The 26,082-nt window shown below is 41.8% G+C and overlaps 2 protein-coding genes across 2 annotated transcripts; both read right to left on the bottom strand.

Moving 5' to 3' along the window:
- Window positions 1–488: 488 nt before the first annotated feature.
- On the bottom strand, window positions 489–12,312 carry LOC110172813 (bile salt-activated lipase-like). The gene is made up of 11 exons (XM_020938748.2): window positions 12,247–12,312; window positions 11,731–11,878; window positions 11,505–11,624; window positions 11,127–11,324; window positions 8,454–8,584; window positions 7,605–7,712; window positions 6,885–6,999; window positions 6,188–6,374; window positions 4,308–4,511; window positions 2,296–2,505; window positions 489–675 (listed from the first exon to the last, which is right to left on the bottom strand). Exons 1-11 carry the CDS (start codon window positions 12,307–12,309, stop codon window positions 489–491), a joined length of 1,671 nt encoding a protein of 556 aa, XP_020794407.2. The 5' UTR covers window positions 12,310–12,312.
- A 5,533-nt stretch (window positions 12,313–17,845) lies between these two features.
- On the bottom strand, window positions 17,846–25,962 carry LOC110172809 (bile salt-activated lipase-like). The gene is made up of 11 exons (XM_055153726.1): window positions 25,900–25,962; window positions 25,361–25,508; window positions 23,521–23,640; window positions 23,197–23,394; window positions 21,965–22,095; window positions 20,583–20,690; window positions 20,141–20,255; window positions 19,672–19,858; window positions 19,031–19,234; window positions 18,326–18,535; window positions 17,846–18,023 (listed from the first exon to the last, which is right to left on the bottom strand). The coding sequence occupies exons 1-11, from the start codon at window positions 25,960–25,962 to the stop codon at window positions 17,846–17,848; spliced, it is 1,662 nt and encodes a 553-aa protein (XP_055009701.1).
- Window positions 25,963–26,082: the final 120 nt, after the last annotated feature.

The following is a 26,082-nucleotide window of genomic DNA, read 5'->3' as shown; positions in this document are numbered from 1 at the left end:
CATGTTTACACTTTACAGTTGGCTTTTTAGGGGTATGGTTAAGATAAAAGTTATTCATTTATAGTAAGATCTAAATGCAAACACAGACACACCCTCCACACACTATAGGTGGATTTCCACACTGTGATGTTTACTGCTTAGAAACACGATGAACAAGGTTTTGTTAGTTGAGATGTATAATAATAAATCTTGGCTAGTTTTATGAAATTTGCAGTGAGCATATTATTTATTGCCTGATTTGTTATTTATTGGTCCCTAATGCCAACAGCTACTTCTGATATCCACAACTTGAGTCTTCTGGTAGTTTTAATAACACTGTGCTTTGTAGACACTGTCATTTTCAGATCAGTCAAATCAACTGACCTGAACATGAGACAGCACTTGGTAATGATATTCTTAAGGCCATAGGCTTCAAAAAGAACTCTGAGCAGTAGTAATGTGTTTATTGGTGTGTATAGTGCATAGTGTAATAAAGAAGTTCATCAGTTTCATTCAGTCTGGTTCAGGTCGGGCAAACTGGGCAGGACACTCGTCCAAAAGTGCACATAGCGCATCCTCATCTTCTGGCGCACGTAGCCTTTGTTCATGTCGTGGTGGATCTCCAGGTACTTGTGTCCATCAGCAGTGAACTCCGGCCACGTGGCAGGGACCTCCAAGTCTCCCTGGTTTGGGTTTCTGGAGGTGAGAGGGAGGAAAGTTACAATGAGGTTTCATCTCAGCAGTGAAGGACTTCTAGACATCATCCACACTGAAATAATATGCAGTAAATCCATCTTATGTACACTACAGTTGGGACTTGAATGAAGTCTTAAACCTTTATCATGCTGTGTATATCAGCCTGCTCCAGAATACTGCAATGAGCTCCATGGAGGAAGATAAGGTAAAAGTCATACTGTGGGACATTCAAGACATAGTAATAGTTATACAATTTGATGATGTCATTTCATTTGGAAGGCATTACCATAGGCCTGTAAAACAGGGTTTATGCAGGTTTTAGCAATGCATTTTTAATGTCAATAGATACGGAAAGGAAGATACTGAAGCTTTCATCTGGTCAAAGTCACGTTTTTTAAACACTCAGCAAAATAAGAAGAATCTTATTTACTGCGTTTTGAACCTAATTCCACCAAATATCTATTGCATTAGGGATAGATGCATTTATTAAAATGTTTCCAGTTAAAAGTACTGCCCCAGAATGTTTCCTGGCACAGATTTAAAGAAACAATTTTAACCACACATTAAACCTGTGTGAACAACTCCTAATCGAGAGACACATTTAAAATACTCCTCATGGAGCAGTGGTGCCCAAACTTTTTGTAGTCACTTACCCCCTGAGACTCGTCACCTACCCCTACTGCAACACACTCGACTCTGAACACATTATATTATATCTAATAGTCAGAATATTTGTATATTAAAGCATGTGAATTCGTTTTAAAGCTTTTTGACAGGCCTAGGAGAGTCAAATACTCTAAAATCTCATCAAATTAAAAGAACTGTCCCAGTCTTGACACTCCTAACACGCAAAATTGGTGCATTATTGGAGTGCAGGTCATTTCGGTCTTTGTATAGATTGCTTGTTACTCATAATACCCTGCCTCAATGTATTTAATGTTGTGCATATTATGTGGCCACTGCCCTTGAATGTAAGCATACACATCTAATGAAACACAGAAATGAAACACTTGAGGTGTAGCTCTTCGGCTCAGACTCCTCTGCCTGTCTGGCTTGAAGCGTATCTCCCAGACTTTCTAATCTGCAAAAAACCCACAACAACTTCCCACCAGTGGGAAATAAACATCTGGTGGTGTTTGCTGTATATGGCGTATACGACTAGTAAGAAACATTCTGGGTCATCCTACACGCTACACACATTTACACTGAAGACTCTTGATTTAAGATTTTTGAAAGGAATGTCCGCATGTTTAACATTATTTGTTTTACATTAGGTTCACAAAGCTATTAATGTTAATCTTATGTTTTAAAGTCCTTTCAGTTGACAAGAATCTCGTCTTTGGAGTTGAGTTAATGGCAACACTTTCAGCGAAAACATAGGGCTTAATTTAGTTTTTTGTTTTAGATATTAACCATAAATCAGATCAACATATCTGCAGTTTGACAGGGAGAACAGGAAATTCCACCATGAACTCTAACCTATCCTCCAGATCAGTAAACTATAAAAATTCTGAAATGTTGTGGTGTCACATGAACACCAACTCTGTGGCAGGCCAGATGGCAGATCCTCATCAAAAAGTTCCACAGTGCACCTTTAAGTGACATGAGCAGAGTTCATACCCAGTTTTGGCGAAGTTGGTCCAGTATGCGATCATGTATCTGGACAGGTCCCTGTGCCTGGGCCAGTACCCCAGAGGAGAGGAGAAGGGCTTCCCAAACACGTACTGCAGGTCGTCCATGTGGTCTGCTCCCATCCAGCTGGGGTAGGGTGTGGTCAGGCCCCCCAAGCGGTTAGGCTCAGATAACATGTAGGAGTAAGTGCGGCCAGTCCTGCAGTAGAGAGACACAGGAGTTTAAGTATAGGCAAGAAGTTGTCAGAAATGTATATACCTAATAAACACTTCATAAACTTGCTAATTGTAAACCCAAACAACCTGAATCTTATCTTATTGGCCTTCCCCAGCCAGCACCGGTTTTGACCAACGCCGGGTGGAATCAACTTGCCCCGGAGATTGGAGCAGTACTTGATCTCATACCTGTTGATGTTGACTCTGACTGGGACCTGATCAAACCTGTGTCCGTGGCAGCTGAGACTGGGTCAGGGCGAAACCCAAAGCCAAGCCCTCGCTGTTGATTTTGTGTTTTTTGTAATGTCAAATCCACACAACTGCCTCCCTTCCCTTGGTGTTGTATTGTGGTTTACTATGTGTTATGTTCGTTTCTTTTTTTTTTTTGTAATTTCTCCAAAAGAGCGTTTTCGCCATAGAAGCACTGTGTGGGAGTTTGCTTTTTTTTTCTCTCTCTCCTTCTCCTCCTCTTCCTCCCCTCTTCCTCATGTTATGCGTTACTGTGGTTTCTTAAAGGTGTGTCTGAGATTATGGCGGTCAATACCTGAATTTCACCTTGGGGATAAATAAAGTACTATCTATCTATCTATCTATCTAAGAAAGTGCGAGCAGTGAACATTTAGCCTGATTCATCAGCCGGTTTGACTTTGTGGAAACTGTCTGACCTCGTAGCATTAGGATTTGTTCACTTAACGGTAGACGGGTACTTTTTTATTTAACCAGTGGCTTGGTCATGATGTATGTAATGCACCGCTAACGGGACTAACTGGTACATTAAGCTTTTCCCAAATCCAGTAGGAAGCAGGACAATAACATCCTTCCCCTTGATAAAAACATCACCAAACATTCTCTTTGTTCCGGCTTCAAATCCTCGATCCCGGGAATCGTAGCCAACACTGAATGTCTGGCTCTTCGCTCTTGGCTGGTACCCGAACTCGCACTTCCGGGGTTCTTGTAAACCATCTAGTGTATTCTGATTCCTGATCTGGTCGCTGGAGAGAAATGAAATTGTGCAGAGGCACTAGATGGTGCCAACCTGGCTAGTGAACATTAAGCTACTATGAAAAAAAAACACATTCCATCTTCTATTTTTTATGAAGTAACTATGGATCTGTTGGTGCACTTGATCAAACTGTAAGTGTGATTGCAATCATAGCTCCAATCCATTAGAACTATGGTTTAATCAAATATAACTGTCTTCTGAATACAATGGACACTTCCCACACACATCCCACTTGTCTCATCTACAGTCGCTTTGAAAACATGAACCACTAAATATGCGTGAGAAATGACAATATAAGTACTTTAAGTTTACTTTTGAGAGTACATTATAGTTACAGTTTGTAACTATAATAAGTAATTATGATTTTGATTATTATTGAGCAGTCCTGTTTTGTAATATACTATATTAAGGTGTCTAACAGTCATGATTATGGAATTCAAAATTTGCAGTATGTTCGTGACTCTACTCAATTTCTAGAAATTAATCTCATCCATATACAGCACAATACACAGTCAAAAGGTTGTGAGCTTTCACATGAGGCATGGCCTGTCCATATACTGTGAAACTTGCACTTGTCTAGGTAAAGGCACTGGTTTAGTTGTGATTATAGGACTTTTTTTTTTTTTTTCAAGTTGATAATTAACCCACTTCCAGATTTGACACATTCCTATATTAAGTTAATTAGGTACAACTTAACATCAACCCCACTCACGGTTCAGACAAACTCCCTAAGCTGAATGAAGCTTCTTTTTGACTGATTGTAGATGTAAAATGGTTCTCACGTGGCATGTTTGGCGTGGAGGTACAGAGCCGTCTGAGTGGGCACCAGGAAGATGAAGTCTGTCCCGATGGCCACACCAGTCCTCTTGATGGTCTCGCGGTTCGGGTTGGTGCCCCAGTCGGAGGAGTAGACGGAGAAGGCGTTCTCCATCCCAGCCTTACCTTTGTCTCTGGTGTATGAGGCCAGCAGTGTCTTCAGGTCGTCACTGCAACAGACACATAGGCACAAAATAACAAAACATGCTTTCTTTTTCTTTCTTTTTTTTTCTAATATTGTCCATAAAGACATATTTCTTCAGACAAAAAGAAATCTTCGTCAGGCACAATATTGTCATCATCCTCCAGTGCCACATTGCTATAATCAAAAGACGCCAACCTCATCAGAAATACAGTCATTTGGAACATTCATGTGAGAAACATCTCAAACCTCATGTTTATCATCTGCCCCTTGTTGGTACCGTATTTTTCAGACTATAAGTCGCACTTTTTTCCATGATTTGCGACTTATACTCCGGTGTGACTTATATATTAAAATTTTCAGACTGACATCCGCGAGAGGCTCTAGTCTTTTGTGTCAGTATCTGCTGCTCCTGTTACTGCTGTACCACTGTCATTTGGCTCTACTGCACATGTCTCCTGCATAAAAAGCTGCTGTCTTGCTGAAAATAGTGAAATATGCAGCCGAAAATGGTCATCGAGCAGCAGAAAGAAAGTTCGGAAGCGAGTGAGAAAGTTGTGAGGGACTGGAGGAAAGCAGAGATGGAGAACACAGCTTCACTGGAACCGGGCGGGTCCAACGTGTAACTTTCCTGGAAGTCACTGGATGAATCGACAAAGCCTGAACTTCAATGACAACAGAAACCATCCTGTCAGGATTCAAAAAGGCCGGAATAATTCTAACTGGAACTGATGCTGACGACAGCTACACAGAAGAGGAAGCGGCGCTCTGTTTACATCATGGATCTATGGTTTATCTTCGGAGGTCGCGCAGAAGTGACACAGAGGATGAGGAGTTCAGTGGATTTAATTATTTGGAGTGAGATCGTGAGTTTAGTAAATTTATGTTCTGTTGTTTAAGCTACAATTATCTGAATAACTGTTAATATGTTACATTAACATATTAACAGTTATTCAGCCTGTTGTTCTCTGTTCTGTTGTTATTACTAGAACTTGACTTTCAAGATGAAATGTTGGTTCCTGGTCTCTGATTTTATTAAATACATTTCCCCAAAAAAGTGCGACTTCTTGTCCAGTGCGAATTATATATGTTTTTTCTTCTTCATTGCGCATCTTTTGGCTGGTGCGACTTATAGTCCAGAAAATACGGTACTCTGATTCTGATTGTGTCTTTGCTTAAAAACTTTAAAAAGCCATATTTTTTCATTTCAGGATTAGTTTTTATTTGGAATGTAACGATATCCAAATCTCTGGGTTTGATATTTTCATACATACATATATATATACATACGATATTTATTGCAATATTTATTGTGATATTTTGTGGAGCTAACAAAACTGTGAATGTGTTACTTTTTCCTCTTAAAATGTCTTGTCAAGACTTAATCCAAAGACCTAAGACTTAAAAGTGCTTGTAACGTTTATCTCTTCATGTAGTCTGCCCTGAAACAAAGCAAAGGATCACGGTCTATGTAGTTCCTTTCTTTTGTTTTTAGCTATTGCTGCACCAAAACTCTTCATTTAAGCGAAGAGACTTGTAATTCGATATATTGTGATGATCCACGATTTTATTGTGAGAACTTTTGATGATACGATATCACAATATTTCGGTTATTGTTACATCCCTAGTTTTTACGGCTGTGATCACTAAAAATGTGTGTATTATATTGTTATGTTACGAAATACCACAGTCAGTTAAACTCACATGGGTGTGTCCACCAACATGGAGTTGAGGGAAGGGATGTCAATGGCAGTGAAGATGTGTCCGTCCATGTCATTGACTCCGGCGATGTAGTCGATCTCAGCAGCGTTGTGGAACAGCTTTGAGGGGTGGTCCGGCAGGAAGTCTCCATCCACCACCGCAGACAGAAACAGGTTTTCCACCAGAGGCTCTACATGTGGAAACACTTTAGATTAGGGATGGACTACAAAAATATTGAATAATTTTTCTAATTATTGTGATTTTAAAATGCGGTGCAGGATTTTCCAAGAAAAATGGACTTAATAGACTAGTTCATGTTAAAACATTGTGCTGAAATTGCATTTTTCTTAAAGTTTCAGGTTGTTCATAATATTGTAATATTTTGTAAAAGAAAGAGTTCATCAATTAAAAAGATTTCTGTAATAGATTTGCATTTCTCTGCACAAATATTTGAACTTATTGTTATTTTTGGGGTTTATATGCCATGAGTTTTCTGATCCGGACACTTTGGGTTGGTAGTAGGTCGGATCCAGCTCCCGAATCAAAAGGAGTTTGACACCCCTGGGTTATGGGTTTAAAATCTGCATAGAAGAAGTCTGGATGTCCTGATTGATAACACATCACCCATTTGTTATTTAGATTATAAAGAAAATTGTGATAAAAACATAAAAATATATGATGAATATATGACAGGCGTTACCGGCAGGAGAGCTTTCCATGTTGAGGGTCCCAGCCATGGTGAGGAGCACAGGGTCAGTCATCTTGAGACAGGCTGCCATCCTGCTGTCAGTCGGACAGTTCACCTTCAGAGCCACCTGATACACACACAAAGAGAGACATGGTTTGGAATGAAAAAGATAGTGGGATATTAGGATTAGGATTCTGGAATTGCTTGAAAAATTTGACATTTTACGAACTGATTAACATATATCGAAGGATATGCACTTTTTTTTGTACATTTTCTCTCACATTTGCTGCATGTAGGAACATTTTTGTATTTACTAACCCACAGTGCTTTTTTAAATTTAACTTTTCTAACATCGTAACCCGAGAAACTATAAACGCTATAAAACTACAACAAAAAAAAACACATAATAAAGTCACAATGCTTTTAAAAGAGCAGTATGTAAGCCTGTGTTCTTCAGCACTGCAACCCAAAGGCTCATTCTCCTTTCTAATATACTGGAATATTATCAATAACTTAGCCATCATGTCTATTTTTTTGTAATGAAGAATAAATCAGCAGTACTATTGTGTTCACTAAAAGCTATATTCGATCTAAACATGTCAAGCAGATCTGTGGACACAGTTAGGTCATGTTTACTGAATTCTATATCACCATCTTACATGCAGTCTTTTTGTGGCACAGTCGTCATATTCCTTGAGTAGGAATAAGATGGTGGCTGCAGTATATTCTCACCTCCTCAGCGAACTTGCGCGGGTTCTTAATGACACCCCAGGGACACAGGGACACTCCGCTCTGAGAGATGCCTCTGCGGATCAGGCCCTTGTTGTGAGGAGTCAGGGTCTGCCACAACAACAAACAAGGTCAATCGCTTGTCCTTCAGTAAAAGAATTCTAAAGACAAGAAAAAAAAAATAGAATGAAGGTTATTTGAAGAAAATGTGTGAATGAGGTGTTTATCCCTTGTGAATGCTAGACTAATAGAGCCATGCATTCGTTGTGAACACATGTCGACCTCAGAATGGGGTTTTGGATTTAAAAACTGCACAGGAGAAGCCCAGATTTTTACCTGTGACGCAACACTTTGTGAAAATGTGTTTTTGTGACTGCTCAGAGAATATGACTTTGGATGAGTAGATTAATGAAAGTGTGAATGAAGCAGAATACAACTCCAGGAAGTTCAGACTCGATGTAAATCAAACTGGGTTACAACAAATCATTACAATCATTATCATAAATTCATATCATCTGTCAACACCCGTCATTCATGAATTCGTATAACTATAGACATTTGTCACTTTTGTTTTTTTACCAAAATATATGGATCAAATATAAAGTGTGTGTAGTTTTTTTTTTTTTTTTCATTCTTTTCATAGAAATTTAAAACTACTCTACATTAACTTTACTAGTCACCCACCGCCACAGACCCTCACTCAGAGTAGTAGTTAAACTGCTAGGTTAAACTTAGCTGTCAGTCTGTCTTGGTAAAAGCATGTCAAATAAGAATAAAAGAAAAGGGATACTGTATATTTTAGAGAAAGAACTGTATAAAGTTGTGATACAATTTTCGAGAGATGGAGCAGACCTGGAAGCTGACACTAGCGCCCCCTGCGGACTCTCCAAAGAGGGTGATGTTGTTGGGGTCTCCTCCGAACGAGCGGATGTTCCTGTGCACCCAGGCGATGGCCGCCTGCTGGTCCCACAGGCCGTAGTTTCCTGAGGACACATAATAAGTTTTAAATGATAATAAATTGTTCTTCATTTAAAAGTAATTCCATATGTTTTTTTGAGAATACAAAAGAGAGGGAGAGACTAAAATGCAGGAGTGGATCATTAAATAAAGCAATGAGCTAACAGCCTTTGTGGTGCAGCTGATAGATCTCCACTGAGGGAGGACCCTGTGTTCTGCTGACATCACCTACATTATCAGTGAATCAAAATGAATGTGTCACCAGTCTTATTTCTTGGATGTTTTTTTGGTACTTGGCAACTTTGCTCTTAGACTTTTTGAGGTGAAAACAGCAAACAGCTATTGCAATGGGTGACATATCCTCTGCCAACAGCCAACAGTGCATCATGAACTTTACAGACTCAATCCATGCCCATCTGTTCTTTAACCTTTGCCATGAACCCGGCCATGAGTGAGGAAGTGCTTTGTGGAGTATGGTACAAAGTTGCATCACTGGGTAGTTGTACCACTGTGATCATATTTTATGCTTATTATGTGCTACTTTTTTGAGACGAATTTTGTGCATCTCTAGCCTGATTCATCAGCTGGTTTCACTTCAAGAAAACTGTCTGCTATTTGTTTGTGATGTATGTAATGCACCACTAACAGGGTTAACTGGTATATTAAGCTTTTCCCAAATCCCGTGGGAAGAAGGACAATAACGTCTTGCCCCTTGATGAAATTCAACAACATTCTCTTTGTTCCGGCTTTAAATCCTCGATCTCGGGAATCGTTAACACAGATCGAAACATCGAAACACAGAATGTATGGCTCTTCACTGATTGGCTGGTGCCCGGACTCACATTTCCAGGGTTCTTGCAAACCGTCTAGTGTATTTTGATTCCTGACCTAGTCGCTGGAGAGAAATGAAATTGAGAGGAGGCACTAGTTGGCACCAGTTTGGCTAGTGTGTCTCTACAATGGATGTATTATAAAATACCTACAGAGTACCCATTTTTCACAGCAACTTCACAAACATAATAGCCAACACAAAAAGCATTAACAAAAGAATGAAACCAACAGTATAATTAATTTGTGTGTGAATGCATGTTGTAATAACGCCATTTCAAGAAATCTTAAACTAATTACTAGCAAAAGATGACAGCTTTGTTGTGTGCAAATGTTCACTGTCTTGACACTGGCACTATACTGACATGAAGCTTCAGCTGCTGTGTACAGCTGTGTACTATTGCTTCACTGCTGTGGCATTTGCCTGAAAAACTGACTAAATAAAAAAGAGAACTTTGGAAAATGTGCAGGAATATAGAGTGGTAACAAAGCAGGTCTCATTGAATAGCCCTAAGCACTCAGCACTAAGCCCTGATGAAGACCAGTTAAGGTCGAAACATTTAAATAAAGGCCTTTTAAATGCATTTTTCCTCGTGCGATTTTTTACTTTTTCTGCTTCTTTGGTGTGCCTGGAGTCCGTTGTGTTTTAGTTTTGATCCTTTTTCCAAGAACACCCTCTACCTGCTCCCACTGGTTGGAACACCTGCAGCAAACAGCCACATTTTTGTTCTGTCGAGGACTCACTGAATGTTGAAATCTGTGTCCTCCCTCGATGGAGACCTATGTTTTCACAAAAGAAAGCAGATAGACACGCTCTACCCACCACCTAAATGACAGGTCAGAGAGTCCATCATGTTATGGCCTAAAACATTACTTCACTTGTTGGTTCCTGCTGGGATAAAAACACATCCTCAAGTTTTATACTGGGTTGTGGCCCGAGTCTTAAAGTCTAATACTTGTGTGGATGATTCGATCTAGTTCAGAGGTGGTCCAGTGGAGTGAGGGAGGTGGGTGGCACTACTATGAGCTGGTTATAATTTTATACATCAGAACATTTATACATGAATAAAACACAACACAACGTTATCACAAGTTTAAAAGCTCAGAAACCTGTAATGACTGCCAGAGGACTGAATGTTCTCTGCACATGCAAATCAATAAGCATGATGTAGCACCTTTAAAATACTGTATCTGCACATTTACGGCGCTCTTTAGGACCTCCGGCATACAATAGGCTCTATTCACACTTACGTCACAAACCAGGAACTCGTCTGGAAACATGCAATGACAACCTGAAGGCTCTTGAAGGCTCTGTTCGAGGTAGTAAGTCTGACAAAACTAGGAAAAATTAGAAAATGTCCCAATTTTCTTCATCTCCATGTCATTGTAGGGTTCTGTTATATTCAGCTAATCAACAATTACAACCACACCTCAGTTTTCATCATTTCCCCATGGACGCACAACTCCGAATGCACTGGGTACATGAGATTAGAAGAGATGAGGCGCCAAATATCACATACATACGCAGTTTTCATTTTACCGCTGATCAGATTTACTTCAGTGGGTTTGATCACAGTCGGTCGGTGAGCCCAGTGTCGGTAACTACACCAGAAGTTGTCGTCACATGTTTCCAAAACTCTTTCTGGTTTATGACGTAAGCGTGAATAGAACCTATAACGTCTAGACATTTGAAATGGTTCTGTTGAAAACACAACAAGGAAAAAAAGGAATAATTCTAACCAGGCAGATCAGAGTCTCCGGTGCTCAGGAAGCCCAGGGTTCCCACGCGATATCCCAGTGACACCACAATGACGTTCCCCCTGTCTGCGATCTCCTGTCCGTCGTACAGGTAGTTGTCCAGGAAGTTAGCCCCCATGGAGCCCCCCACGAGGAAGCCCCCTCCGTAGATCCACACCATCACGGGCAGGTTGGAGGAAACTAGGAGACAACAGCAAAGCAATTTTAAGTAAGTAGAGGCTTTTAATTAATATAATCACTGTATATAGATTCCCAAGGAGCAACTGGGCTTCAGTGCCAACAGTGTCAAGTATATAAAATCCATCTGGTCAAGGATGTTGGTTGAAATGTACTCATCATATAGTCAGTTTGTGCACTTACCTTCCCTGCCGTGAGGAACCCAGATGTTGAGGTAGAGACAGTCCTCAGAGCCTCTGGTGTCAGTCATGATTAGGTTCGGCTGAAGGCAACGGGCTCTGTACTCTTTGGCTTTCAACACACCTGAAGAAACACACATTATGTTACAGGGATATTTTGTTATGGCCTCAAACTTTCATTGTTAATCTTTGCATGTTCCTGTGATAGAGGTGCATAAGTGTGTTCCCACCGTCCCAGCCTGGATGACGTTTGGGTTTCTCGAAGCGTCCGGGGATGTCAGCGAAGGGAATCCCCTTGAACACGTCCATGTGTCTGCGTAAGCCCAGGCGGATGTTCTGCCCCTGCAACAAGCCCCCCTCCGTGGACACCGTTCCCAGCTGCAAAGGAAAAACACTGCATTACAACCTGCATCACCAATAAACATGATACAATTTAAAGGGACCCTGTGTAACTTTTCTGGTGGAGTTCCACTGCGTTCTGGTCTTCATAATTGCTTCATTATCTTTATTGCTTTGCCTGAATGTTCCACTGTATGCAACCAGAACGTTTAATGTCACTTTCAGAAAAAATTCTTTAACTGTACCATTTTGCAAATTGATGCATCAGTTGGAGCAGTGCAAGTACCAAATTATTGCATACAGTTTATGATATAATCGCAAGAGCCCAATAAATATTCAGATTTGATATTTATAAAGAGTGTCCCCAAATTTGTTCTAAATTGTATCGGCTAATTTCAGCGACTTACGGAGGTAGCAGAGACGGCCTCCAAAAACACGGCAACAGCCACACAAATCCCGAGCAGCGCCATCTTGCCCAGCAGACTGTAAGGACCAGAGCGGAGCCCTAATGGACCTATATACTCTATATGCTGACACACCCCCTTCCCAGAGCAGCATCTGAGCCTGGGAGGCGTCTTTTCCCACAGTGGTAATGTTTAACCACTGTGCAAGATGGTCTTTAATAACCTCCTCATATCTGCAAGTCAGGTCACATGTTATGTTTACATTACTTAGTAGAATTTGATGATGTTGCAGTTTGAGATGGAGGGCATGAGTTTCAAGAACAATGACAATCTAGTACCGTTGCCATAGCGACTATTTTAAACTAAATATATAAATAAGAGGAAACTAGGGCCCCTGGTTTTACAAGTCCACCATCTGTGGAGTGTGCGGTGGTCAGCAGAGGTCAACCTCATGTTGAACTCTGAATAAACAAGGGATTTTTGTCACTTAAGTGTGTAATAAAACATTTGCAAAAAGAATTAATATAGTCATGTAATGTTCTTAGGTAATATGAGAGCTATCAAATAGAATTTGAGTGTGTTTCACTTAGCCTAATGTTAAACCAGTGGAGATTTTAAGATGTTAAATATTAAACATAGTGTTCATTCAGAAGTTCTGTCGCTGTGACCCAGCAGTATATATTATTTGTATAAATGGATATTTAGCAAGGCTGTCTGTAACAAATATTCTTGATATTTGATCCCCTAACCTCTTTAATCTAACATAGAATGCAGCTACTTCCTGTTCCTCTGTTGGTATTATTAACAATTATAACAAAGTCTTTATTACATTTTACTAAGATAATTAGTACTAACTGTTCCTTGTGTGTTGTTCTCATCAGCAGCTCTCATTCACACATGTTCAACATACGGCTGATTAGATAAAACTCCAAAAATAGCTCACCTTTTTGATACAACATGTAACTGTTTACTTTACTTTTCAGGAGTATGGTTAAGCTGTTTAATGTACACTATGCTCAAACCCAGACACACCCTCTTCTCCTGTTGGTCAGCCTGAGTCATGCTTTGAGTGATTGACAAGTGGTTTTAACTATGAATGCAACGGCATCCAAATCTCGCAGTACAATAATATCATGATGGTACAATATTGTTTGCAATATTTTGGAGAGGGTAAGTGAATTGCAAATGCTTCTACTCATTTCAAACAAGACTTTGAATTATGACAGTAATAATTTGCATCAAAGAAAAAAGATGTAAGATAAATGTTATTAAGTATGATTATATTTCTTCAAATTGTCTGCAGTGAAATAGAGCAGAAATATATATATGTATAATATATCATGGTCTATGTACTTTCTTCTGTTTTAACTGCTGCAACACAATATTTAGGCTACTGTTACATCAGGAAAATAACATCTGAGAGGTGTGGGATGTTATGAAGACCATTACTGACTGCAGCTCAGAAGGGGGGAGTGTTGCAGAGGGACACATGGATCAAACCAAACAATTAAATCACTTTTTTCTATAGATTTGATTGTACTGTCACATCCTCCACCGGTGCCGCCATTTCAATGTCATCCCACAACAACAGTGACAGACACACTCAGGCTTTCGATCCGGTATCCTCATGTGACTGTCCTGCACAGAGCATCATAGCAAGAATCTGTGCCAGTAAAGCAGCAGGGCCAGATGGAGTATCTCCAAGACTCCTGAAGGTTTGTGCTGCTGAGCTGGGGGAGCCTCTGCAGTATATATTTAACATGAGTCAGTGTTTGGGGAGGGTCCCTACTCAATGGAAGACATGCTCTATTGTCCCTGTCCCCAAAAAGCCTCATCCCAAGGAGTTGAATGACAACAGGCCAGTCGCCTTGATGTCACACATAGTGAAGACAATGGAGCAACTAGTGCTCCACCACCAGCTCAGACCCCAGATCGGCCACGCCCTCAACCCTCTGCCCTTTGAGTATTGGGAGAAAATGGGAGCGGATGATGCACTGCTCTACCTGCTCCTTAGGTTCCTCTCTCATCTTGACAAAGGTTGCTCTGGGGATGACCTTTTTGGACTTCTGCAGCATATTTAACACCATCCAAACTCTGCTGCTCAAAAGCAAACTAACTGAGATGGGAGTGGATATATCTCTGGTTAGCTGGATTACAGATGACCTCACCGGGAGACCTCTGTATGTCCGACTGGGGGACAGAACCTTTCTGTTTACCCTGTACACATCGAACTGCAGATCCCCACCTATGCCCAAAAACAAAGTAATACCTGAAAGGTGGACCTGGTGAGACAGCCGAACAGAACAAAGGGATGTAGCACCGGGCCAACCCTGTACAGGGCCGTAGAAGCAGGTGTCAACATCGCTAACCTAAAACAAACGTCCCCAAAGGGCTGGTCCCACCAGGTCATACAGAAAAGGCTCGGCCTGCACTGAGCAGCAGCCAAGACCGGGCCAAATCTTGGATAACCCCCAGCACCCCCTGCTCAGCACCATCACCGGAGAGCTCCTTTGGGGACATGCTGTTGTCCCTGCCTTGGTCCATGGATAGACTCTGGAAGTCATTTGTACCACACGCCGTGTATCATGTAGCGTTTGCTGCCTGGAATACATATTTCATTTGGGATGATAAAGTATCTATCTATATATCTATCTATCTAGTTTAACCAGTCACAGTGAACTGTGAGCTCACAGTTCAATTATTGTTCCAATTACTTCTTATTAGAGAAGTCGTTGTGCTTTTGTCTGATATATTTGTAATTAATGATACATATGAATCATCATTTTATATTATGAACTGTTCAAATCATTATCTTTGCTAAGGGCTGTCCGGTCCCTGTATGACCAGAGCAGGAGCTGTGTTCACATTGCCGGCAGTACAGGTAAGTCAGACCTGTTCCTGGTGAATCCGTGTATCATTCGTTCATTTTCAATATAAAACCAAAAATAAGAAAACGAAAAAACAGCAGTTTTCTTCGTTATTTGTCTCCAAAACCAAAATGAAAAAAGGATAATGATTCGTTTTTTTCAGTTTTCGATTTTGTGTTTAAATGAAGAATGGAAAAAACGGATAACGGCCGTTTCCCGTTTACGTGACTTCTGTGACTGCGATGCCGAACTTTTGCACCGCATACGGACTGAATCAGGACGGATCCAGGTCCGAGACCAGACCGAGACCAGAGCGGAACTGAGACCGGGACCAGGGCGGACTCCAAGCTTTGACTCTGAGCCTCCACGGGGTCCGAGCCTCAGCTTCGAGCTCCGGTCCTGCCGTGGGCTCTGAGCCTCCGGTCTGGTTCTGGTCTTGTCTCGGTCTCGGTCTCAGGCCCGCTCTGGTCCCGCTCTGGTCCCGGTCTGGTCCCGGACCTGGTCCATTTGAACCAAAAGCTCTTAGTTCGATTCATTTTCATTGGTGTGAATGCGTCAGTCGGAGGCTTTGTACCACCTCGGAACCAGCCGCGGTTCTTGAGCGCGGAGGACCAGAGCCGCTCTGTCCCGGTCTCAGTCCCGCTCTGGTCTCGGTCTGGTCTCGGACCTGGATCCATCCTGATTCAGTCCGTATGCGGTGCAAAAGTCCGGCATCGCAGTCACGGAAGTCACGTAAACGGGAAACGGCCGTTATCCGTTTTTTCCATTCTTCATTTAAACACAAAATCGAAAACTGAAAAAACGAATCGTTATCCGTTTTTTCATTTTGGTTTTGGAGACAAATAGCAAAGAAAACTGTTGTTTTTTCGTTTTCTTATTTTTGGTTTGATATTGAAAAACGAATGAACGAATGATACACGGATTCTGGTGAATGTTGGACTCTACCAGGGCTGCCCTTTGTCACCGGTTCTGTTCATTGTATTTATGGACAGAATTTCTAGGCACAGTCAGGGACCAGGGGGGTCCAGTTTGGGGACAACAGGATCTCATCCCGCTGTTCGCAGATTATGTCCTGTTGGCTTCATCAGACCAGGACCTGCAATGTGCACTGGGGAGGTTTGCAGCCGAGTGTGATGCAGCTGGGATATAGATCAGCTCCTCTAAATCCGAGGCCATGGTTTTCGACTGGAAAAGGTGGCTTGCCCTCTCCGGGTGGGTGGAGAGTCCCTGCCTCAAATGGAGGAGTCCTTCTTAGACTGCCCCTGCAACCCAGTCCCGGATAAGCGGAAGAAAATGGATGGATGATTGGATGGATGGATGGACATTTCAACTCACAGTACTGGACACATTTGTACTCAAGACCTAAATGTATTTTTAGGCCTTAAAGGTTGTATAGAGGATTTTCCAAGGAACGAGAAATCCAGCGACTGTTTGTCCTTTTTCAAATGTTGCGCATGGTGAACCACCCCCCCTCCCCTACAGCTCCTACGTAGAAACGCCTTCTCCCGCCTCCTCTTTACGCCAGAACAGGTTTGTTTACAGCCGGTGAACTGCACATGACTTGTAAACAACTAACTACAGTGTTGGTTAGGCAAGACGGAGAAGTGAGGAGCGGGGGGAGCGGTGCGCGGACATTTCGTTCGCGGACGAGAAGTGAGGAGCAGGGAGAAGAGCGGAGCAGGGAGAGAGGAGAGAGAGAGGGAGAGGGGAGCGGTGCGTGGAGATTCCGTGCCCGTAGAAGTGAGAGCAGGGAGAAGAGCGGAACGGGCAGCGGGGACAGGAGCAGGAAAGGGGAGCAGAGAAGGTTGCGCGGAGATTCAGTGCGAATGAACTAGCTACAACATGCAGCAGCAAGCGGACTCTTCTTTGCCTTGAAAATTACGTTTTCAGCATAGGATATCGCTTTCGTGTCCTGAAAAACGTTTGACTAGCTCTTGGAATAAAGTACGTTTTCATAATAAGCAGAAGTGACCTGTCCAGGAGTAATTTGGCGACCAATGCGTCTGCTTCAGTCGCGCCATCGCTGGAATGAATCTACAAGAATCACCTTAGTTTGGCTTCGCTGCTTTTCCCTTGTCTTCTTCTTTCAGCGACCTCAAAAACGGACTTTCTTTTGCGGCTAACTGTCCTGGATTCTTGTCACCATTGCAACAAACTTTGTGCAAACTGCGAGGAAGATATAGGTCAAAAAAAGCCGCTAAGAACTGTTGTGTTGGTGGAATAAACAGCGTCTGTGCGTCTGTGGACTGCGTGACAGTCGTACATAAACCACGTACCGGCGGCGCGCAGGCAAGTCAGTTACACTAGAAACGTAGGGAGATTGATTGACAGCCTGTCAGCTCACAGATAACGAGGCAGTGTCGTTATCTATTGGCAAATGTTTAGCCCCACCACGTCCAGAGTTGATGAATTTTTATTCTCTTTTTTTTGGTCATCATAATTACAAGGCTACTGCACCTCTATAATGTTATCATTGACAACTTGAAACAAAAACAAACAAAAAAAAAATCCTCCATACAACCTTTAAGTATCAGCTGATACTGGAACCAATATATTGCAGTTCCCTATTTCTGATGAGGAAAGAACCTTGTAAAGGATCAAATGTGGTGCAATATAGGCCCTATTATTTAATAGCATTAAAAAACAAAACAAAAGTCATTAGTAGTAATGTGTTGTACTGTTTTACTGGTATAGTGTATGACAATGTATAGAGAGGTTCATCACTTTCATTCAGACTAGTTCAGGTCGGGCAAAGTGGGCAGGATACTGGTCCAGAAGAACACGTAGCGCATCCTCATCTTCTGGTGCACATATTCCTTGTTCATGTCGTGGTGGATCTCCAGGTACTTGTGTCCATCGGTCGTGAACTCCGGCCAGGTGGCAGGGACTTCCAAATCTCCCTGGTTGGGGTTTCTGGCAGTGGGAAGGAGAAAAGTTACAGTGAGGTGTAAAAGTGAAGGACTTCCAGCCATCGTCCACACTGAAATACTACCAAGTAAATCCATCTTATGTACACTACACCTAGTCTTGGAGGTTTAATAAACCTTTATCATGGTGTCTGTATCAACCTGCTACAGAATACCCACATGCACACTCAAAATATGTCCATGATCCCTTAAAACAGACTGTGTCATTAACATGTAATTTAAATAATCTTAAAGGTCCGGGAAACAGTTCCAGAGTGCGCATTTAAGTGACATGAGCAGAGTTCATACCCAGTTTTAGCAAAGTTGGTCCAGTATGCGATCATGTATCTGGACAGATTCCTGTGCCTGGGCCAGTACCCCAGAGGAGTGGAGAAGGGCTTCCCAAACACGTACTGCAGGTCGTCCACATGGTCTGCTCCCATCCAGCTGGGGTAGGGTGTGAGCAGGCCCCCCAAGCGGTTAGGCTCAGTGAACAAGTAGGAGTAAGTGCGGCCAGTTCTGGGGAGGGACACAATAAAAAGATATGCAGCTTATGTGACACATGACACACACATGCAGTTCACTGACACATGAGGCTCACAAAATAACTCAGTAAAGTAAAGTGAAGTGAAGTGAAGTAAATGTCAATTTTTTTGTAATTTCTTGAAGCAATAAGCACAATTAAAGTGTGACTGTAGAGCTGTAGTTAAGAATACAACATTTCTAAGACAGGTGGATGGTTAAAAGCTACCATCTGTAAGTTTGTTGGATTTTTTTGCTACAATGCAGATATGAATCTTACCCCCCATTCTCTCACCTGACCTTGGTTCAGGCTCACCTGTGCTCTTTGGTCGTCTTCTGTCAGGTCAGAGCTGGTACATTATGAGACAGCAGTTATGTAGCATCTACTTGTGATATGTGAGAACTACAGCAGGGCTGGGGTCGACCCATCTAATTAAAAATATCAGCTTTAAACCTTCCTTTCCATCAGATAAGATGTAAAATGGTTCTCACGTGGCATGTTTGGCGTGGAGATATAGAGCAGCCTGAGTGGGCACCAGGAAGATGTAGTCTGTCCCAATGGCCACGGCGGTCTTCTTGATGGTTTTTCGGTCTGGTTTACTGCCCCAGTCGGAGGAGTAAACAGAGAAGGCGTTCTCCATTCCAGCTTTACCTTTGTCTTTGGTGTATGCGGCCAGCAGTGTCTTCAGGTCTTCACTGCAGCACACAGATGTGATCAGCACAAAATAACAACAACTCTATGCAACAGTTTATAAGTTCTCACACTGTAGTGATGCATTATATTGGGATCCACTGAAAAACAAAAGGATGAACAGAAAATCTTCTCCAGTCGGGCCATAGAACCCATGTGCTTGTTTTTTTTTAATATTATTTACCTAAAGACTGATTTATGAAATGATTTTGTATGTTGTGTCATTATACTCCTTTGGCTCAGTGCATCTCAGATATACTTTTAAATAGTTATATAAAGTTTTAATAATAAGATGTACCACTTTTGCATTAAAATGTACACAAAAAGGGCAAGATGCGCTGTTGTTTATATTTTCCAAACCCAGCACAGCTGCCATAGCAATCTTCGTTGTTTCAGCTTGCTATGGTAACGGTACCCCATGAATATGAATGGTCTAACTCACATGGGCGTATCCACCAGCATGGAGTTGATCGAGGGGATGTCCAGGGCGGTGAAGATGTGTCCGTCCATGTCATTGACTCCGGCGATGTAGTCGATCTCAGCAGCGTTGTGGAACAGCTTTGAGGGGTGGTCCGGCAGGAAGTCTCCATCCACCACCGCAGACAGAACCAGGTTTTCCACCACAGGCTCTACATGTGGACACACTTTGGATTAGGGATGAACTATTTATCAAAATTATGAAAACTTTTTTAACAGTTGTGATTGTCATTTTTCATTTATGTTTTAAAATCAAAGATTCAGTTTTTACCACATTTTACTCATCCACATACAAAATTAAATAGATTAAGAGAGATCATGTGATATCGGTGAATAATTGCAGCCCTGCTATTATTATATCATTATATTGTTTTTAATAGAGAAGATAAAGCAAATAAACCAATGATAATGACAAAAAATAATGAAAGTGTTACGGGCAGGGGAGCTTTGCAAGCTGAGAGTCCCGGCCATGGTGAGGAGCACAGGGTCAGTCATCTTGAGACAAGCCGCCATCCTGCTGTCAGTGGGACAGTTCACCTTCAGAGCCACCTGATACACACACAAAGAGAGACATGGCTTGGAAAAAAATTTACCTGAATTATGAATTAATATCTAGTTTTCTACTACTACTTTTTTCTGCTACTTTCTACTTTTTAAAATAAACAGCTTGTATCCAATGTTTGGGTTGTGAATAAGGAATGCTCTTTATTAATAATAAAGCCTTTTTTCTTAAATTTGTTCTTGCTGTATGGTGAAAATTTTCAAACTGATGTGATGTCAATAAAGTATAGTTTTCTTCTTGTATCTTTGATTTTATGTTGATGTAGAAAGTTTGTCATTTCACAGTCTTCAATATGAAAACCATGTTACTCTCACCTCCTCAGCGAACCTGCGTGGGTTCTTGATGATGCCCCAGGGACACAGGGACACTCCGCTCTGAGTGATGGCTCTGCGGATCAGGCCCTTATTGTGAGGAGTCAGGGTCTGCCACAAAAACAAACAATAGTTTGTCCTTCAATAGGATTCTGAGTGAAGGAAGGTTACTTGAAAGAAATAGTTTCATGCTGCTATTTATCTATTTGTCTATTTGTCATAGTAGCAGCATAAACATTATTTTTCAAGCATCTCACTATTTTAACTTTTTTTTTCCATTGTCAGAGTAACAGCACTTTACCATTTTTCAAACATTCCGCTTTTCTGACATGAATAATATTAACATGATAGCCCATTATACTTTGCGCTCCCATATATCATAAGATGCTTGGGCCGGTGCAAAGCTCTTGATCAGAGAATACTTAGGTCACTACAGGCCACTTAGGATATCAGACAGTGGGAAAATGTCTGAACTGATAGCTGTGGGAAACAGTCAAGCATTTTAAAAAAGAGCATAGGTCAGCCTTCGGGAAAATATCGAATCTAAAATGGAGGCTGCATGGGCCCTTTGTGCTTCATTCATTTCATTTGGGCTACATTCACTTCAGTCATGTAGGTGATCTGCAGAGAACAACATATAGCCTAAATAAATAACCAATCGAGTTCATTGCGGCAGCTCATTGAGCTGACACTCTCACAGCCCAAACACACATTTGACTATCCATATATGATGATGAAATTTGATTGTATGCACATTAGACCCCTATTTCTTTTGGCCAAATCAGTTCCATCTAGGTGGCTGCTGGCCGTCAAATATGACGTGTCAAAATCGCAATATTGAAAAATGTTGGAAGGCATGTCGTAATACTGGCAAGTCTAAATAAAGACATGTCATAATGAAGGATGTCGGAATAAGCGGCAGGACCCCAAAGAAAACATGATATTGAGGGAACCCAAGTGGAGCGTCAGCAACATTCTTGTTTCCATTGTGTATTGCCAAACTTCTAATAACACAAGATCCACTCTAGTACCTGAGCCATAGTCATTCACTTTGTAATAGTCAAATAAATAAATCAGCAATAATATACAGTTCAGGGTGGAGCCCTTTTAGTCTCCATGATTCCACTGTATGGTAAAAAACTTCTATCTCCATTTTTAACAATAAAAACAGCTGTAACTGAATAAATGCAAGATTGATAAGATTTAATGCCATACTGTGATATATATTTTGCATTGCTGCTTTTCTGTTGATAAAAACCTGGCTGTAGGAAGGTCTATTGTCTCATGCCACAGTCATAGAAAGGACCACTGTATAGTGTTGTTATACAATGTTCCATTAATTCAGTTAAAGTTCCACACTGATGTAGAGATGAGATGGAGCAGACCTGGAAGCTGACACTAGCGCCCCCTGCAGACTCTCCAAAGATGGTGATGTTACCGGGGTCTCCTCCGAACGAGCGGATGTTCCTGTGCACCCAGGCGATGGCCGCCTGCTGGTCCCACAGGCCGTAGTTTCCTGAAGACACATAAAACATTTTAAATAAAACCAAAAAAATAAAGTAAAAGTAATTTCACAGAAATTCTGAGATTACAAAAGAGAGGGAGCAAATAAAGTGGGGTATGAGGGAGAGGTCAATCTGGTTCTGGTTGATTAATCAGCAAACTCCAAAAGTGAGGAGGTGCAGTCGTTCAGTTTACTTGATCAATGTTCTTGATGAAGACACATGAGTGGAAGCTGCAGCGAGAGCCAAGAAAGTGGAAGGGCTTGGCAATAAGTAAACTCCAGTATGTATCTGTACATAGAACCAGAGTGTACAGTGCATGTATAAAACCAGTTCTGTGTTATGGAGCAGAGGCATGGATCCTAATAACAAAGCCAGAACAGGTGCTAGATCCAAAGACAGAGTCATGATCAGGCACGTGGTTGGAGTGAAGTGGAAGGATCACGAAAGAAGTGAGGAGCTACTAGAAAGAACCATACTGGAGATAATCTCTCAGCAGCGCCTGGACACGTGATACATGCGGAAGAGGACAGTGTCCTGACAGTTACTTTGAAGTATAAGACTGAGGGAAAACGCCCTGCAGAGAGACTAAGAAAGAGGTGGAAAAATGTGATCTGTGAGGACAACAATGCATCAATGAGGAGCCGGGGCAGAGAGGCATGGAAAAGAGCCATGTCCAGCCCAAAATAGGGAACAAAAGGACATTTAAATGAAAATGATAATGATTATAATCGCTAAATTTCAAATAAATATCACTACAGGCGAGAGAGTACGTGATATTGTGGTTTTGCCAGGCGACGTTGTGTCCACACTGATGATGATTTGATCTAATGGTTGTCCGCTGGAGTGAGGTGGGTGGCACTGCTACAAGCTGGTCATAAGTTTATACACCAGGACAATTAAGCATGACTAAAATAAAACACAGCGATAGGTTTGTTTTTGATGAAAAGACAGCATTATCACATGATTAAAAGCACAGAAATCCTTAATGACGTTTAGAGGGCTGAATGACCTCTGCACATGTGAATAAATAAGCATGGAGGATGTTTAAAATACTGCATCTGCACTGTTGAAAACAAAGAGAAACAACTAAAAGATGTAGGAATAATTCTAACCAGGCATATCAGACTCTCCGGTGCTCAGGAAGCCCAGGGCCCCTACACGATATCCCAGAGTCACCACAATGACCTTTCCCCTGTCTGCGATTTCTTGTCCGTCATACAGGTAGTTGTCCAGGAAGTTAGCCCCCATGGAGCCCCCCACGAGGAAGGCCCCTCCGTAGATCCACACCATCACAGGCAGGTTGGTGGAGACTAGGGTACAAGAGGAAAACAATGGTCAGTAGTGCCTTATTTAATAGAACTGTATGCAGACACACACAGAGGAAACACTGACTGGTCTGCTGGTCAATGGTCAGCTGACGAGTGTAAGTTGTGCACCTTCCTTGCCATGAGGAACCCAGATGTTGAGGTAGAGACAGTCCTCAGAGCCTCTGGTGTCGGTCATGATCATGTTCACCTGAAGGCATCGGGCTCTGTATTCTTTGGCTTTCAACACCCCTGAGGAAACAGACACAATTTGATTCAACTCAGTATGTTTGAAGGCTGCTACAACTAATCAAGGATGTAGTTTTAGTAAGTATTATGGGCTTCAATTTTTGGTCAGTGATTCTCAAACATTTCATGCCAAGAGGAAAATATTTGGTTTTCTAGAATCCTTGATACAAATAAAACTATAAGAGCGACAAAATAAAATAAAAAGGAAATTCAGATAAACACGCCATGACAGAGATAGACATAAAAGCCACTGCTGTGTGATTAAACGATCTCAGTGAATTACTTTTTCCACTAGTAGAACAGCACCAATATTCATTTGAGAATGATGTTAATATTGCTCACATATTGATCTGTAAATGTCTCATGAAAACCCTTTACTTATGTAAAACTTGGTTTAGAAGCCAAGTATGATTTTGTAACAAAAGGTCTGTTATACCACCAGATTGATGTTACTGGGGCCCCACCCTGGAGCCAGGCCTGGGGTGGGGGCTCCACGGTTTATAGCCCCATGGCTCATCCACCTCATGTTGAAGTTACCCAGTGAACGATAAGGTCACATCCCTGAGCCTTTGAGCATCTGTTATAGTGCCTCCTGGATGCTTCCCTGGGGAGATGTTCCAGGCATGTCCCACCATAAAGAGACCCCAGGGAAGACCCAGGACACGCTGGAGGTACTGTGTCTCTTGACTGGCCTGAGAACATCTGAAGGAGGAAGTGTCGTGGGAGTTCTTGCTTAAACTGCTGCCGCCCTCAACCCAGCCCCAGATAATCAGATAATCATGGATGGAGGGAAGCATGGGTGATCTGTCCTGCCACACAAAGGTCAGATCTTGTGGAAACTCAGAACCTAATTTTACTGAAATCACACCTCTTGCTTCCTGTCATATAAGCGTGCACATCACAGACTGGCTTAAGTTAATTTCACATCTAATAATAATAATAATGCATCAGTTTTATATAGTGCTTTTATGGACACTCTAAGATGCTTTACAGTTCATTATTCATTCACTCCACACCCAGTGGTGGTAAGCTTCTACTGTAGCCACAGCTGCCCTGGGGCAGACTGACAGAAGCAAGGCTGCCATTCTGCACCATCGGCCCCTCCAACCACCACCATCACTCACACACCACTTTCATACTAGGCAATGAGGCTAAAGTGCCATGCCTAAGGACACAACAACAGTTTTTATCACTGGCGCCCCCCTGTGGCTCCTGATTTTCCCAGTGGTCTCCCATCCAAGTACTGACCAGGCCCGGTTCTGCTGAGCTTCGGAGATCTGACAGGATCAGGCTTTGACAAGCCAGTATGGCCACACATCTAATCTCCCAATCTACAGATACCATTCAAACCACTCCACCTTTTCATACACTTCATGCTTTAAACATGTTAATTCATTCAAATCATGATGATCTTGCATTTCTATGACTCATTTACGTGTTTCATATTCAAATGCTGTCTGTTTAATTGGTCTATACCTGTTCATAAACCACAATTTGTTTGGGTGAAAAGTGATTCTTACGTCCAGATATGGGTCAGTATATTAGTAAAAGATTTTACCAGCCTTCAGATTATTGAATAATTCATTTAGATCATTATTATTTTATTGAGTTGGTAATGTTTTGCCCCAAAACACTTCTTCCAGTTTAGTCTAGCTACACACTCGCAAAGGCGACATGAATCCTCCTTCAACTTAGAACTAAACTTAATCAAGTGTGTGCCCACCGTCCCAGCCTGGATGACGTTTGGGTTTTTCAAAGCGTCCGGGGATGTCAGCGAAGGGAATCCCCTTGAACACGTCCATGTGTCTGCGGAAGCCCAGGCGGATGCTCCGGCCCTCCACCATGCCCCCCTCCGTGTACACCACTCCCAGCTGCACACGGAAGACAATTCATTACAACCTGTAACTTCTGTGAGTGAGTGGGGGGTTTATATAAAACTGTATGGTATAAATCTACTTTACTATTCAATTACAGTTTTTTTGTATTTTTTAGATGAGTCTATTTCCATACAGTTTAACTCTAGGCAAAGTCTAGAATGGAGATGAGCAGGTGGCAGAACCCTACCAGAAAAATTACATAGTTCAGCTTCAAACCATCATTACACTAGTACATATATTATATTATATTGCTGCATAATATCAGCCCATTCAATTTCAGCATAAGCATAAACTAGTCAAAAATATATATTAAAAAAAATCTACTTCATGCTTCAGTTTATAATTCTAAATTGCAGATACAATTAAAAACATCCAGAAGACTTACTGAGGTAGCAGAGACGGTCTCCAAAAACACGGCCATAGCCACACAAATACCAAACAGAGCCATTGTGTCTAGACTGTAAGGGCCAGACTGGAGCCCTACCAGACCTATATACTCCATACACTGACACACACACACACCCCCAGAGCAGCATCTGAGGCTGGGGGGCACTTTTCCCACAGCGGT

The sequence above is a fragment of the Boleophthalmus pectinirostris genome, unplaced genomic scaffold (assembly GCF_026225935.1).
Source record: "Boleophthalmus pectinirostris isolate CB_2022bp ecotype Guang Dong unplaced genomic scaffold, ASM2622593v1 HiC_scaffold_18, whole genome shotgun sequence".
Taxonomy (NCBI): domain Eukaryota; kingdom Metazoa; phylum Chordata; class Actinopteri; order Gobiiformes; family Gobiidae; genus Boleophthalmus; species Boleophthalmus pectinirostris.
This window is presented reverse-complemented; position numbering and strand designations above follow the sequence as displayed.